This window comes from Nicotiana tabacum, chromosome 10, assembly GCF_000715075.1.
Source record: "Nicotiana tabacum cultivar K326 chromosome 10, ASM71507v2, whole genome shotgun sequence".
NCBI classification, from domain to species: Eukaryota; Viridiplantae; Streptophyta; class Magnoliopsida; order Solanales; family Solanaceae; genus Nicotiana; species Nicotiana tabacum.
The window spans coordinates 132095112-132112104 of NC_134089.1; the positions used below are offsets into that span (position 1 = coordinate 132095112).

A 16993-nucleotide genomic window follows, 5' to 3' on the forward strand; every position below is an offset into this window, starting at 1 on the left:
GCTCTTTCTTGAGTGTCATCGAAATTGTACTGCCCTCGAGGCAGATCATGACGTGTCTCTGATTTGCTTCTCGAGGTGCGCACATCCAGGCCAAGCTCGATTCTTACTTCGAGCTTCCCGAATTCGAGCTCGAGGTATGATCAAGTCTTCGAAATCGAACTCTCCGTTTCGACCATATACAATCTTCTTTCTCTGCGGAATGGGTGGATGCTTTAACTTAAACGAATGTGGGATACATAAAGAATAGATTTAGGTGCCCTGAGTCAAGAGATTCTTCTCCCTAAGTAGCATTTCATTCCTAGATTCCCGTCACTACAGGTTGATTGTCCCTACCTAACTACATAGTAGTGTTGTAGGGAGTGCAATTGCTACTAGAGCACGGGAGAACTAAGAATAACGATTTCAGCAAGAGCAGCAGGACAACTATTATAGTGAGTCTAGTGACTACTAAAGCAAAGTTAGGTCAAAAGGTATGGTATAGCAGCCTTTCTGAGCAAGCCTCTAAGAAACAAACTGGCCAAAGTAAGGGATTGAGTTATCCATTTAAGTGCAAAACTGTAACGCTACATAAATTTAAATTAGGTGCGGACGTGTTAAATAAGTGTTAATGTGATATTTTAGACATGTAAAATCCTATCGGGATGATTATGGGAGGAAATAGTTGTTTTAGAATTAAGATGGAGAGTGATGTGCATAAGATTCGATAAAATCGACAAAGTTTATGGAAGGTCTATCTTTCAGACTGATTTTATAAAATTACGTTAGGAATTTGAGAAAACTCAAAACGTGAAAGTTTTATCTCTTTGAAATACCTTCTGAATGATATACTGTAGAGTCCGAACGGTTTTTTGTACAAAAAGTTATGCATATTTTACTGAACAATGCCCAGTATGCGCGCCCAGCTGTCTCGTGCGCGGTAGCGCACTTGTGGCAGTGCCACTGCCTTTTGATGGACTCATCAAATAGAAGATAATTTGGGAGATAATTTGGGATGAGTGACCATTTGGGTAATGGACTCATCAAATAGAACTAGCAATCATATGACCTTCAAATACTCAAGAGTTAATTTCTCAAATAGTGTTGAATTTACATTTGTTAGTATTTTGTCATGATTTTCTTTTCATATTTGAATTTTATCTTTTCTTGACGGAAGGAAAACAATTTACTATAAATGATATTTACTTTTCCTAAAAGGAAAGTGTGTATCTCTTCCATATTTAACACATTCATTTCTTGGAGGAAAAAGTTGTGACCTCTATAAACTAAGAATCTCTCATTCATATATGACAACACAAAAGCATTCATTAAAAGAGTTTTGTTTTGGGGAGATTTTTCTCTCCATATTTTTTTTCTTTATATTAATTTTATCATATGTAGGTCAATTGACTAAATCATATCAAGTGTTAAGCTTCTTTTAGTATATGTTTATTTTTCCGTCTCATTTATCGTCACCAATGTTTGTATTGATAGCTTTCGCATGACGCCCTACTATTTCGATCTCAATAAGTGGTATTAGAGCCAATGGTTACAGGTTTAAGGCGGGTTCAGATAAATCAACAGCCAATTCGACGATAATGAAAATTTTTATCAACAAAGAAAAATGTCAAGAATACTATATGTGAAGATAAATTTTCAACTAAACAGTTTCAACAATACTGCTGCTGAATATACAAAAATAAAAACTATTTTTAACTCATGCTTATGAACTTCAATCTTTAACTCATGTTTGCTTTTAATGCACGTGCTCCTACTTTTAACCCAAATCCTTTTTAACGTAAGGCTCCACTTTTAACCCTGCTAATTTTTAACGCAGGGCTTCAATATTTTTAATCAGTGCTTAGTTTTAATGCATGAGAGTCCAATTTTCAACCCATGCATATTTTTAACCATGTCAAGCAGTAGAGATGGAGATTATATGAAGAAGGTAGACCAAGCTTTTTCTAGAAAATTTTGGTCAAAGGGAGAATTGTTAAGATTTTGTCTTGATTTTCTTTCCATATTTGAATTTTACCTTTTTTTGAAGGAAGGAAAAATAGTTTACTATAATTGATTTATTTCCTAAAAATAAAGTATATATCTCTTCCATATTTAACAAATCCCTTTCTTGGAGGAAAAAGTTGTGACCTCTATAAATTAAGTATCCATCCTTCAAACACGGCAAAACAAGAGCATCAACAATGGTGTCATTAAAAGAGTTTTGTTTAGGGGGGATTTTTCTCTCCATAATTTTTTTTTTATATTAGTTTTATCATATGTAGTTCAATTGACCAAATCATATCTAGTATTAACCCTCTTTTAGTATATGTTTCCTTTGTCGTCTCACTTATCGTCACCAAGGTTTATATCGATAGTTTCTACTTGACGCTTTGTTACTCTCGATCCCAACAACATTTTCTCTACCAAAAAGACCAAATTAGATTTATAACTTTAAAGTCGCTGCATTATGACTTGTTACCCAAAAAATAAAATTGATCGGATAATTCATTTATCTCTGAGCAAAAAGTCTAGTTAATTCATTAACGTTGTCCGAAAAGTCTATTTATAGGCATGCCAAATCAATTGAAAATGTCTATGTAGCTTTCTAGGTTAGCGAATATGTTCTTTTTATTTTTTGTAGTTAGCAATATATTTACCCACTAAAAAATAAAGAGTGCGAAGTGGGTTGTGGGGAAGGAATAATCAAAATAGTGAAGACGAAGAGATTCCTTTCAGATCTTGCAGAAGCTGAAACTGTAGACTTTGGGAGATATATAGAAACCAAAAGTGGGTCGTGGGAAAGGGATAAAAGTCAAAAGGTTTTATGTGTATTTGGTTTTAAGTAAAAAAGGGTTATGTTATTTTTTACTGGGTAAATATATTTACCAACTAAAAAAAAATAGAAAGAAAATAGTATTGACTTGGAAAGACGCATTGGCATTTTAGCTGATTTGGCACGTTTATTAGGCTTTTCGATCAAAGTTAATGAATTTCAATGACTTTAAATTACAAATTTGTTAAAATGGTTTAATTCGACAGTATCAGAAGTTGGTGCCTCCCCCTCCCCCCAACCACCACCAACACACACACACAACACCCATTTTATTTATGAGTTAATACCCTAAAACCATTTATATGCTCTATTACTATCCAGGTTAAGCAGCTTTCTAATTATTTGACCAAATTCTTTGGATGTTTTTAATTGTAATTTTTTTATATGTCTTACTTTTTGATGTAACTATCTATATTCAAAAGTTTTATTTTTAGAAATGAAGAAAGTCATTCATTGGCACAAAGAATTAGTAATATTCGAAACAGACTTTCAAGATGGAGTGGAGACTCCATAACGTACGCAAAGAGTAAGCATATATGAATGTCATCCTAATTTAGGTATTGTTTCTGTCACGCCCCAAATTTGGGCATGGACATAACACGGCACCCAGTGCCTGACTATATGTAACTGAGGGAACCAACTAGCTGGATGAATGAGCATGCGTTATCATAATATATAGAATGCGGAAGATAAACAAAAACTTGCTGATATACTGAAGGTTTGAATGATATAAATCAAGTGCGAAAACACTAATATAAGTCTGAAACATATCTGTAGTCAATATTGCTTATATGCGACTCTATCTAACTAATACTCTAGTCTATAAAGCCTCTAATGAAGTACTGAAAAAACTGTTTGTCTGTAAATATTAAAAGACCATAAAGTAATGATAATGCCCCAAAAAAACTGGGGCTCAGCAAATAGCTGGTACGAGAATCCTAGTGCTTTGAATCGTCAACCTATAAATCGTTACCTATATCCTGAGATGCAGGCCCCGGGCGAAAGGGACGTCAGTACATTTGAATTGCACTGATATGTAAAGCAATAGAGAAAAAGAATTATAAATGGTGAAATTGATAACTGAATTGAACAAAGGAAGTAAGGATATGAATACTCCCTCTTCTGAATGATGAACTACCTATTTATCTAATTAACTAAACTATAGCCTCAGGCCCAATATATATGTGCACAAGCTGCGGCCTCGAGCCCAAATATACGTATACATAATTGCAGCCTCATTCCCAAGGATGCATAAAGCATAAACTGCGGTTTCAGGCCCAAATATGCATAAAGCATAAATTGCAGCCTCAGGCCCAAGTACATGTCGCGACCCCGGTTCGCCTTCCGTGAATTATCGTGACAGCACCTAGTCTCTACAATTAGGTAAGCCTAATTTGCGGAAGAAAAAACTAAAATTTGCGGAAGTAAAACAATTTAAAATAAAAATAAAGTAGTAACAGTGTTTAAATGTGTCGTTCGGCTCACACCATGTTTAACTCTCAATACCAATACATAAATCCAAGACCCGGAAACCCACGAATCACAACCTAAGATCAATATTACATAGCTCTAACTCCGGAATGTCTAATAAGAATAGAAAAAAATACAGAAGGGCTAAATACTAAAAGCAGGAATAGAAAGGGACTTCTCGGTCTGCGGACGAGGCAGATGTACCTCGAAGTCTCTAGAGCAGTCGCCTTCTCAAGGATGATAGGCCTAAGTAGCGGTACCTGGATCTGCACATGAAAAACATGCGCAGAAGAGGCATAAGTACACCACAGCGGTATTCAGTAAGTGCCAAGCCTAACCTCGATTGTGTAGTGACGAGGAAGGTCAGGGCCCTACTGAGATTAAATGAATACAAAGATGACAGGATAAGATAAGCAGTACAATTGAGAATCTACAGTAAGAATCTACATAGGATAATAAGAGTACAATAACGGAAATAGAGATAAAGACAAACCACAAGGAAGTACCACTCATAATAAGGATGATAACCGGGGATCTCTTGGTATCCCGAGGATCTCTTGGTATCCTCAATATATGTTAGGGATCTCTTGGTATCCCGAGGATCTCTTGGTATCCTCAATATATGCTAGGGATCTTTTGGTATCCCGAGGATCTCTTGGTATCCTCAATATACGTGTCAGGGATCTCTTGGTATCCGGCACCTCAGTTCATATCATAAATACGTACAGGGGATCTCCCGGGATGCCGTCCTATAGTCCCAAAGTAAAAACACACAGCAGCAACACAAGAATACCCAATTAAGCTAAATTTCGTACCAAGTAAACAGTTAATTCTAGCCTAACATGCTTCACGTAATACAATTAAGGCAGTTTAAGCAAATAAGCAATTAAGTCAACTAAACATGCTTTTCTAAACTAGCAACAGGCTAAATTCACAAATAGAATAAAACAGGAAAAAGAACTCAATTGAAATACTTAAGGAAAAATCGGATTTTCAACAATTAGATCATGTATGCGCTCGTCACCTCACGTACAAGGCATTTCAATTATCAAATATATCATATCCTAAGGGGAAGGTCCCCCACACAAGGTTAGACAAGCCACTTACCTCGAACCGACTCAAAAATCAACCCGTAACTACGCTCTTGCCACGAGTACTCGATTCCAAATGGCCCAAATCTATTCAATTTAATTGCATAATATAAATAACACTTCAAGTATCTGATTCTACAAATAAATTCTAAGCTAATACGCGAAATTATGTAAAATGACCAAAACGCCCCTCGGGCACACATCTCGGAATCAGGTAAAATTTATATTTTCAGAAACCTCGTACTCTCACGAGTTCAGTCATATCAAGAGTACTAAAATTGGACCTCAATTTGTCCCTCAAATAATCACTCAAAGGTCTCCAATTATACAAGCCCTAACCCCCAATTACCACTGATTTTCCTTATTTTTTCATGCTTAAATTGATAAAAATCACTTCAATAACGAGTTTAGGGACCAAAGACCTTACCCTAATGAACTCCTCTGAAAATCTTTCTTGAAAAATGCTCCCTGATCTTCTTCCCGTTTTGAAAAGATGAAAAATGGCTAAATTTCGCGAAGGCAAGAATTTATATGTTCTACCCAGCGATTTTCGCATTTGCGGCCCTGAGACCGCATCTGCGGTCCCGCTTATGTGGATACTAGGTCGCATCTGAGACTTTCACTTAAATACCCATTTCCACTTCTGCATTACCCTTCTGCAGGTGCGGTACCGCTTCTGCGGTGGACTACCCGCATCTGCGGTTCCTGAAGAGATGGCCAAATTCTGCTTCTGCGGTCTCTAACTCGCAGATGCGGTTCCGCTTCTGCGGAAAATCTCCCGCATCTGCGGAACCTGCTGACCTCCCTCAATTTCGCTTCTGCGGCACCGCACCTGCGGAACCGAAACTGTAGATGCGGTTATGACAGAACCAGCAGTTGAAGCTGAAACTTAAATTCCAAAATCCTTCCGTCAACCCTTCGAAATCATCCCGAGGCCTCCGGGACCTCAACCAAAGGCACCAACAAGTCACAAATCGCTACCCAAACTTGTACCAATCCTTAAAACACCTAAAACAATATCGAAACCTCGAATTAACCATGGATTCAAGCCTAAGAACTCCAAAATTCTCAAAATACGCTTTCGATCAAAAAGTCTATCAAACCTCGTCCGAATAACCTAAAATTTTGCACACACGTCACATTCAATAATACGGAACTACTCCAACTTCCAAAATTTTATTCTGACCCTCGGATCAAAATCTCACTATCGGACCGGAACTTCAAAAATTGAACTTTCGGCATTTCAAACCTAATTTAGCTACGGACCTCCAAAACGCAATCCGAACACGCCCCTAAGCCCGAAATCACCCAACGGAGCTAACGGAACCATCGGATTTCCATTCCGAGGTCGTCTTTATACTGTTCCAACTACGGTCAACTTTCCAACACTTAAGCTCTCATTTTGGGACTAAGTGTCCCAAAACTCTTCGAAACTCGACACCAAACGTCCTGGCAAATCAAAATAGCGGAATTAAACTTAGGGAAAGTAGTTAATAGGGGATCGGGGCATTAATTCTTAAGACGACCGGTCGGGTCGTCACAGTACAGGTGTTTAACATTTAGGGATTTAAAATCAGTAACTGAGTATCATACTACAATATATGATACTGAAATACTGAACCATACTGAGTTACATGATACTGGAATGTTGAATAGAACAAGACAAATACATGTATTCATGAACTGATTATGAGAACTGAAGCTTGACTATTTATAACATGCAAAGTAATCTAGACTGAGACTAACAGGCATCAAACACAAGTCTATATTGATTACGCACTGAGCTCGCAACGTTTGGAATGAAAGTCATGAATGAATTACGAAGCTAGAGAATAGAAGTTCTTTAACTATTCAAGGAACTAAGCTTAACTATATTTCTGAGGCAATTAGTAATGTTGTAAAAGAAACGTAGTGTAGGGAGAATCATTAATATTCTCAAACATGGAGAGTTAGCCTCGCATACCTTGACTCTGGCCTTTTTAAGTGTATCACAATGTTCGTCGTCTCTTTTAACGATAATTAATGGCAATATATATATTAAGAGGAATCAATATTAGCACTAATGCTCATATTTTAGTCACTTAGGCATTTTCTCAAATACTTGGTGGGCATAAAGCTTTATAGCCCTTATTAAATGGTGTTTCTACACTCGCCAACCCATTCTATTGCTCCTAGATAATTCTAAAATTCCAATTTTGCTATAATCAATATCATTCTTCATCACACATAAAATAAATAATACCCTTAATTAATAATCAACAATCAACAACCCAAACCTATAATCGTTCCTATTTTTCCATCAAACTCATCAACTCATATCTCATGAACTTAGAGTCTAAAATCATTAATACAATGCTATAATCAATTAGAGAATGAAGATATTTCCTTTTTGACGTTCAATCCTCTTGAATTCGAGTTTTAGGGTTTTTTTCTCAACAGTGATGTCCCAATCGAATATCTAATAATTTGGAGGGTTTAACCATGTTAACAAGGTATTGGAGAGTTGAAATCAACTTAGAAATCATCATTAGAACTTACCTTGGATGATGGAGGGACCTTGAAGAAAGTTGGGTTCTTGAGAGCTTCCATGTCTAGAGTATTTTTACGTGTTTGGGTGTAAGGAACAAGATAGGGTTTTTAAAATGACTTCTCGGGTGCACTTCCATGCAGCTGAAGGCTCAACCATGCACCTGAATGCGCATCAAAAGGCAGTGGCACTGCCACAAGTGCGCTACCGCGCACGAGACAGCTGGGCGCGTATACTGGGCATTGTTCAGTAAAATATGCATAACTTTTTGTACAAAAATCCGTTCGGACTCTACAGTATATCATTCAGAAGGTATTTCAAAGAGATAAAACTTTCACGTTTTGAGTTTTCTCAAATTCCTAACGTAATTTTATAAAATCAGTCTGAAAGATAGACCTTCCATAAACTTTGTCGATTTTATCGAATCTTATGCACATCACTCTCCATCTTAATTCTAAAACAACTATTTCCTCCCATAATCATCCCGATAGGATTTTACATGTCTAAAATATCACATTAACACTTATTTAACACGTCCGCACCTAATTTAAATTTATGTAGCGTTACAGTTTTGCACTTAAATGGATAACTCAATCCCTTACTTTGGCCAGTTTGTTTCTTAGAGGCTTGCTCAGAAAGGCTGCTATACCATACCTTTTGACCTACCTTTTGATGGTCACTGAACTATGCCTATTGCACTCAGAAGGTCACTCAACTAGATTTTCCAAATTTTGGATTGTCAAATACCTATGTTACCCTCTAAATTATAATTTTTTTTTTTTAAAACTTTTTAATATTATAATTTTTCCCTTTTTAATTTACATTATGGACTTACCTATAGAATAAATAAATATTATTTATAAATTAAAAAAATAAAAATATTTAAGCATATATAATGCTGGAAAATGAGCATAGCAAAAAAAAATTAATTAGAATAATTTGTTAGAAATAATTATTTTAGTATTAACAACAAAAATTTAAAAATTTATTTACACAATTCAGAATAAAAAATAAAGGTTGTAAAATATATATTCCATGCATGTAATATAAAATAATTATTTAAATAAAGGTATTTTTATAATATACATTATATATTCTTGAAAATTATGGTCAATTATATTATATATATTACATACACGGCTTAACATAACATATTTTACCCTATACAGATAGTCCCCCTGCTTTCCGGTGGCATAACTTTGTGTCGTCGGAAAGTTGGTAGAAATATAATAATATAATTGAGCATAATTTACAAGAATATATAATGTATATTATAAAAATACATTTATTCAAATAATTATTTTTATATTACGTGCATGGAATATATATTTTACAATCTTTATTTTCTTTCATTCTAAATTGTATAAATAAATTTTTGAATTTTTGTTGTTAATACTAAAAAGTTTTAAAAAAAATAAAAAGAAGATAAATATTTATAATTTAGAGGGTAAAATAGGTATTTGGCAATCCAAAATACGAAAAATCTAGTTGAGTTACCTTCTAAGTGCAATAGGCATAGTTTAGTGACTTTGTTGTTACAAACGAAAGAAAAGTGACTTTAGAAGATAATTTAAGATAGTTGAGTGACCATTTGAGTAATTGATTCTTTATTTGATAGATGACATTTATAAGGGAAGGGTTGTGTCAAAAGACAACATCTCATACTCTCAAATAATATGGATCACTTAAACATTCTATCTTGATATCTCCCTCTTTTTTATTTTTAGAACTCAAACTAAAAGGTTGTGTAAGTGCAAAAATATAAATAAATTAAATGGATAATAAAATCTTTAAATTCAGTATTTTTTCCCGATTGAATTCGAATATTGCTGAAAGAGTACAAGAATGTAAACCACGAATGTTAAAACAATGAAATGAAGTGTATTGTACATGCCTAAAGACAATTCCCAAGTCCAACTTAGTATTCAAATCGTGTTAAATCAGTCATCTTTACCATCTTTAAATATACTAAGGAAAAAAAACAAAAGAAAGGAAAAATATCCAGGCCGAAGCTGCCCAAAACAATAGTTGCACATATATAGATGCCGCCAAATGCCAAGAAAATGACGTTAATACAAAGACCGTAGCATCTAAGTGCCGATATTTTTGGAATGAGATCTTTTCAACCAAAAAGTACAATTGCACACCAGAAAAAAATCTGCCCATATCCAAAATCCTGCATCTTAAAATCCCACGTCTGCGAAGAATATCAGTATCTATTCTATATTCACACAGAAACTCACCTCTGTACTCAGTGTGTTTGAAGAAGCAGAGAAAAAATGGAGAGTCACGTTGTGAGACGAAGAATGAACATGATTTCTGCCCATTTAGCTGTCCATGACGATATTTCCACCGCCGCTACTCATCTGTTTCCTATGGTACTGTCCTTCTTCTATATATCACTCTGTTTCGTTTAGAAAAATTATTACTAGTACCAAACAATAGTTGCTTTAATTCATAAGATTGTTCGTTTCCCCTGTTTTCTTAAAATCCTTCTTCTGCCCTTTGATCATTTCAGCATTCTTAACTTTAAAATTTTCACTTGTTTTAATATCAGAGCTGTAGCAGTAGTCTAAATTCTGCGATTCCGAGGTATGATAACAGAATGAATTATGCACGACAAAGTTCCAGTTCTCAAGCTTGTTTCATGAGGCTCAACTCAAGCGAACAGGTCTGTGAATTAAAACAGAAATATTATTCCTTAGTTTCAATGGGATTGTACTCTCTGATAATCGACCTTTTCTTTCTTATTGTTTTGCGTAGGGGATGGGAAGCTGTAGTACTGAATCTGCCTTGCCTTTAAAGCCTAATAGTTGTGCAAAAAAGAGTTTTATTACTTCTGAAGGACCAATGTATTCTAGACCTACTAATAAAGAATTCCAGTATGTTGCACAAGGTTGCAAATACAATCAAACTGCAGCAGAAGCTCCCAAATTTGCTAGGCCAAGTACTGGAATTAATGAAAAGTCGCGCTCCCAATTGAAAGAAAGAAGAAATGGACTTCAATCCAATGGTAAACAAAGATAATGCTTTGCTTTGATTGGCGTTTTTTGCTGGAATTAATAATGTATTGCAGTAGTGCTTTTTTGTTCTGGAAATCGAGGGTACAGTATGACACCCTAGGCGAATCCCACATTGACAAAACACGGGAGAGATGTTGGGTATATAAGTAGACATGACTTAGACCCTAGTGACGCGTTTTAAAGCCGTGTGGCCCCAGGCCCTAAGCTGACAATATCACTAGTGGGCTGGATTGTTACATACGGCCTCTTCAGAATGTTTAAAAATTCACTTTTTGTTTTGCTAATACAGGAAGTGAATGGTCTCCTAGGATGGATATTGCAGAATCTGGATGCATGTACATCGTATCGATAGAACTTCCTGGTGTCAATATAAATGATATAAAGGTAGAAATCAGTGATAAAAGGTAAATAACTTGCAATTATCCATTAGTCTTTTGTTCCACAGTCATCCCTTAATTATAAGGGATGATCATGTTACATAGAGTTCATCTTAAAAGAGCATCTTCTGCAATGAGGCAGCGATGAATTCAGATTTCGTGTTGGTCTAATAGACGAGTGTTATGTCCTCGACAGCTTAATAGTTTCTGGAAATCGTTCAGCACAATGGTCGAAAGTGGCAACATGCTCGAATGACTCCGTATCGTCTTATCACAAAAGGGAGATTGTACAGGGACCTTATCGGGTTTTCTGGCCTCTTCCAACTAATGCCAACAAGGATAGCGTTTCAGCTGAATTTGTGTAAGTTGTCAAAACTTGTTAGTATCATTTACATGTTATTTTGAGTCAAGAAGAAAGATCTTTGGAATGTTTCATTACATAAATATTTGTATTAAAATTCTGAAATTCATGAGTGTTTTACAATGCAGGGACGGACTTTTACAGATTACTATCCCAAAACTTTGAGAAACAGGGCAACCAATCAAGCCGCATATCTACGCGTAAAATATAATTGAGAGAATTACAGGATAAGCAACAGAATTTATTGTAAAACATGAACCATGTATATGTACTCGATCACATGCTATCTACTGGAAACTAGTGTAAAATGCCATGGATTATGAGCTGCCTTGTAATGCTACATTAGTAGCCATATCAGTATATACATATGTGGTGATGCCTTTGGAATTTGGATGGTTTAGATAATACCCAAATAATCAAGTAGCTTAAGTTTTGTACACCGGAGGTGCAAAGGATTTTACACGAAAGTACAATTTAATCGATTATGGTAGGTTATCATTTTATCTTTCAAGTTATCATATCATGCTTGATATTAAGAGTTAAGTGCATGTGTTGTACAATTTAACGGAGTATAGTACACCTTCAATGCAGAGATATGAACTTGTTAGGTTGAGAAATCTAGCTATGCAAGAAGAAATTGACAGTAAAACCCTAGAATTTAGGAGAGGAGAAATCAAACCATTTTCTTATTCTCAGAACTTACGTTGTCAAAATAAAATCTCACTTATTCTAGAGAGTTTCTCTCATTTATATACAAATCAATTAATGAAATAATACATATTTAAAGTGTAAAGTGATGAAACTTTGTGTTGGGTCATGAAGTGGGCTGCCCGGTTAGGCCTGGACTATATTGCAGAATTGGGCTTCGGTTAACACCCCCCCCCCAAGCTGGAGGGTTAAAACACCCCAGGCTTGCCCAAAATCGTGTGGTGAAGGGGGCCATATAAGGCCTTGGTCATGATGTCTGTCAGTTGATCAAAGCTGTGCATAAATTGGAGAGATACCAGCCCATATGATAAGCAGTCACGAACATAGTGACAGTCCACCTCTATATGCTTTATGCGCTTATGAAATATCAGGTTCTTGGCAATGTGTAAAGCAGCTTGGCTGTCACAAAATACAGGGACATGGGTTGTAATGGAAAGATCAAGGTCATTGAGGAGTCTAACTAGCCAAGATATCTCAGCTACCACCTTCCTCAAGACCCTATACTCAGCTTCTGCAGAGGAGAGAGAGATAGTAGGCTGCTTCTTGCTTTTCCAAGATATTGGGCAGCCACCAAGAGTAATGAAATAACTTGTAACTGACCTCCGAGAAAAAGTACCTGTAGCCCAATCAGAATCAGAAAAAGCAATGAGAGATAGATTAGGGGAATTAGTCAACAAAATTCCTTGAGTTGGGCAGACATTAAGTATCTCGAAACATGTAAACCAGCCATCATATGCGGGACCCTGGGAGACTGTAGGAACTGACTTAAATGCTGAACTGAATAGGGCAGGCTTGGTGTATTGCAAAAAATTTAACTTTCCAACTAGTCTCCTATAAAGGCTGGGATCTGGGAGGAGATCACCCTGGTCAATAAACAATTTGATTGAGGGATCTAGATGAGTGGCAGCAGCAGATAAATGAGAACACTTTAATTCATCTAATAAGTTTGAAGTATACTTGTTTTGATGCATCACATAACCATCAGGATGAGAAGAGACCTCAAGACCTAGAAAGTAATAGACCAGATCCAAGTCTTTGATCTTGAATTAGTCATCCAAAAACTGTTTCAAGGCTGTCATTTCAGCAATATCAGCACCATCTAATAGAATATCATCAACGACCACCAATACAACCAAAGAATCACTAGAAGACTTAGTAAATAAGGAGTAATCTTTTTTGTTAGCGATGTAGCCTTTGGAGAGCAAGGCATCAGACAGTTTAGAAAACCACTGCCTAGAAGCCTGCTTAAGGCCATATAAAGACTTCCTGAGTCTACAAACCAGAGGAGAGGTAGAAGAAGAAGAAGAAAAAGAAATCTGAAGACCATGGGGTATCCTTATATACACCTCCTCATGTAGATCACCATAAAGGAAGACATTATTGACATCAAGTTGGAAAATAGTCCAATGTCGCTTAACAGCAAGAAAAAGAAGACATTTGACAGTAGTATGCTTGACAACAGGAGAGAAGGTCTCAGTGTAATCAATATCTTCCCTTTGAGTGTCACCCCTAATAACAAGTCTCGTCTTATACCTCTCAATAGAACCATCAAATTTCTGCTTGATCTTGTATACCCACTTGCATGGGATAACTTTCTTATGAGGAGGCAAGGGGACAATTCCCAAGTATGGTTGGCCTCAAGAGCCTCAAATTCCTTTAGCATGGCCTCTTGCCAAGTAGAATGAGAAGCAGTATGCTGGTAAAATTGAGGCTCAAGCATGTGCAAATCAGAAGTAGAAACTTTGGGATTTAGAGAAACAGACGAAGAAGGAAGAACATAAGAGCAAACATAATCATTAAAATAGATTGAGGGGTTGACTGTCCTTCCAAATCTCCTCAGAACAGGAGGAGGAGGAACATGGATAGAAGAAGAATGAGGGGAAGAGAAGACACCAAGAGATGAAGAAACAGGTGCAGGGGAAAGAGAAACAGGTGCAGGAGAAAGAGAAACAGGTGCAGGAGAAGGAACAAATGAAGTAGGAGTAGGAGCATCAGTGAAATCAAATGTAGGGGAAGGAAATGTGGAGGAAGGTGGGAGATGATAAGGAAACATATGTTCAGGGAAGAAGACATCTCTAGAGAAAAGGGTAGAATGAGAATATAGATTGAGAAGTTTATACCCTTTTTGCCACAGGGGTACCCCAGAAAAACACAAGGAATAGCTCTAGGTTGAAGTTTATCTCTACCTTGCTTATGGCTGGTAGCATAGCATAGGCAACCAAAAGACTTCAAGTGATCATAGGAAGGGGGATAGCCATGTAATTTTTTAAAAGGGGAAATGTTTTGAAGTACAATAGAGGGCAGACTATTAATTAGATAAGTGACTGTGAGGACACAGTCCCCCCAATACTTTAGGGGAAGTTTAGATTGATATAAGAGGGCCCTAGAGACTTCCAAAAGATGTTTGTGTTTTCTTTCAACAACTCCATTTTGTTGAGGAGTGTGAGGATTGGTAGTTTAATTGAAAATATCATTTTCAGAAAAGAACTGTTGTGCTTCAGCACTGCTGCCCAGTTCATAAGCATTAGCAGACCTAAGACTTTGCACAGTAGATTTAAAATGAAACTTAACCATTGAAATAAAAGCCTTGAGCACAGAAAGTGCATTGTTTTTGCATGATAAAAGATGAGTCCAAGTGACTCTGGTGAAATCATCAACTAAGGTCAAACAATACCTGAAACCATTATTGGTCTGGGTATTATAAAGACCCTATATGTCAATATGAACAAGTTGAAAAGGAGTAGATGAATGAATTGAACTGTCAGGAAAAAGCAACCTTGGTTGTCTTGCCATTGGACAGACTTCATAGAAGAAAGTTTGTTTGGATGATACCTTGCCATATGACCCAATCTTTGATGCCAAAACAAATAAGTTTTATTAATATCAGGAGAATTACAAGTGTTACAATGAGTAGTAGAATCAGGTAGAACACTAAACGATGGACTAGAAGCATTACATTGAACAGAACTAGAAATGGAAATAAGAATTGAACCAACAGACAAAGTAGAAGAATTCATGTTGGATGTAAGAAATATAATCCATTTGCAGCTTTACCAATTTCCAGTGGCCTCCTCAGAGAAAGGCCCTATAAAATACAGGCAGAAATGGTAAGAGTTGTAATACATTTGAACTGAACAAAAAGTTTATAAATAGATATTAGATTGAAATGGAAAGAAGGAACTAACAGAACATTATGTAAAATCATATATGTCCTGAGTTGTAGAGAACCGGTAAATATGACTTTTACTTTGTATCCATTAGGTAGAGTTATTAGAAAAGGTGTGATGAGTGGTGTTAAGTTGTTTAGAAGATGTTTGTGAGGTGTTATGTGGTTGGTTGCACCTGAATCTAGAATCCAAGGGTTTGAGCCTAGATGTGACACTACACATGCATGAAATGCAACAAAATGGACTTGAGGATGGTTAAACACATATGCAAAATGAGCAAACCCAATGTTCTCTGAATTTGTTGATTCAGGGTGCATAGCAAGAGGATGCAGCTATTGGAAGAGAGTCATGAGATGCTCATATTGTTCTTTGTTGAACCTATGACCATTGTTTTCAGAGGACTGCCCATTGGTATGACCATTGGTATAAGATGTGTGTTGGATGTGACCTTCAGACTGAACACAAGCAACAGATCTTTTGGATTTAGTGAACTTGAAATCAGGTGGAAACCCATGGAGCTTATAACATTTCTCAATTATGTGGCTAGTCGTTTTGCAATATCTGCAGGACAATTAAGAGGAGGAACCAGATCCTCTCTTTTTTTCAAACTGAAACCTTTGAGTAAAACTCCTAGCAGGGGGTTGCACAGGGTTGTTATGAATAGCATTGCTATAAGCATTGAAAGAGGCAGACTCATTTGAAAACTGGGAATAAGAGCCGAAGTTTCCTTCTGCTTTTCATCATATTGGAGCATGGAATAGGCTTTGCTCAATGATGGAAGTGTTGGCATTATGAGAATGTTACTCTTACAGGTAGAATATGACTCATTTAAGCCACTGAGGAATTGGTATATTTTCTGTTGTTCTATAAATTTTGGTAAAGCCCCATATGTACACACTAGTCCTACATAAGTAGTGTTTAGTTCATCCCAGAGTCCCCTGAGTTTTATAAAATAGGTGGCAATGTCTAAAGACCCTTGGGAACCATCACTAATTTCCCTTTGTAACTGAATATACTTTGAACCATTTGATGTCCCAAACCTTTCATTTATATCAACCCAAATATCCTTGATAGTGTCAAAACATATTACACTATTTTCTATGTCTTTAGATAGGGAATTTGTTATCCATGCAATATCCATGTCGTTGTATCTTTCCTAAAATGAATAATAAGGTGAATCAAATTCAGGTTTGGGAACTCTACCAGTTATAAGCCCTAATTTGTTCTTAGCAGAGAGGGCAATGAGCATATTTTTACGCCAAATGACAAAACCACTCCCATCGAAAGGGGGAGAAACTAAATGAGTACCAGAACTGTCAGATGGATGAACATAAAATGGATGAGATGGAGGAATAGTAAAATCATCAAAACCATCTAACATAGGATAGGAACTATGATGGGTTTTCAATATCTTTGCCTTATGTTTTGATGATCTAACAAACTTACTGTCAAGAACCAGA

At 36.3% G+C, this 16993-nt stretch overlaps 2 protein-coding genes across 2 annotated transcripts; one reads left to right on the forward strand and one right to left on the reverse strand.

The window, feature by feature from the left end:
• Positions 1-10047: 10047 nt before the first annotated feature.
• On the forward strand, positions 10048-12169 carry LOC107810043 (uncharacterized). Its single transcript, XM_016634771.2, has 6 exons — positions 10048-10275; positions 10455-10568; positions 10661-10910; positions 11210-11324; positions 11494-11658; positions 11787-12169. Exons 1-6 carry the CDS (start codon positions 10177-10179, stop codon positions 11821-11823), a joined length of 780 nt encoding a protein of 259 aa, XP_016490257.1. The 5' UTR covers positions 10048-10176; the 3' UTR covers positions 11824-12169.
• A 1243-nt stretch (positions 12170-13412) lies between these two features.
• LOC142165388 (uncharacterized) lies at positions 13413-16674 on the reverse strand. The gene is made up of 7 exons (XM_075223954.1): positions 16181-16674; positions 15982-16094; positions 15421-15451; positions 15199-15333; positions 14855-15040; positions 13913-14441; positions 13413-13817 (listed from the first exon to the last, which is right to left on the reverse strand). The coding sequence occupies exons 1-7, from the start codon at positions 16672-16674 to the stop codon at positions 13413-13415; spliced, it is 1893 nt and encodes a 630-aa protein (XP_075080055.1).
• Positions 16675-16993: the final 319 nt, after the last annotated feature.

What these genes read in the sequence shown, in the direction of transcription:
- LOC142165388 (XM_075223954.1), bottom strand. Translation starts at nt 16,674, where the DNA reads ATGGATATTGCATGGATAACAAATTCCCTATCTAAAGACATAGAAAAT. An exon ending in ATGCTATTCATAACAACCCT is followed by an intron (nt 16,095 to 16,180) that starts GTGCAACCCCCT and finishes ATTGTCCTGCAG; the next exon opens with ATATTGCAAAACGACTAGCC. An exon ending in GAGGAGGCCACTGGAAATTG is followed by an intron (nt 15,334 to 15,420) that starts GTAAAGCTGCAA and finishes TTCCATTTCTAG; the next exon opens with TTCTGTTCAATGTAATGCTT.
- LOC107810043 (XM_016634771.2), top strand. Translation starts at nt 10,177, where the DNA reads ATGGAGAGTCACGTTGTGAGACGAAGAATGAACATGATTTCTGCCCAT. An exon ending in GTAGAAATCAGTGATAAAAG is followed by an intron (nt 11,325 to 11,493) that starts GTAAATAACTTG and finishes TGTCCTCGACAG; the next exon opens with CTTAATAGTTTCTGGAAATC. An exon ending in AGCGTTTCAGCTGAATTTGT is followed by an intron (nt 11,659 to 11,786) that starts GTAAGTTGTCAA and finishes TTTACAATGCAG; the next exon opens with GGACGGACTTTTACAGATTA.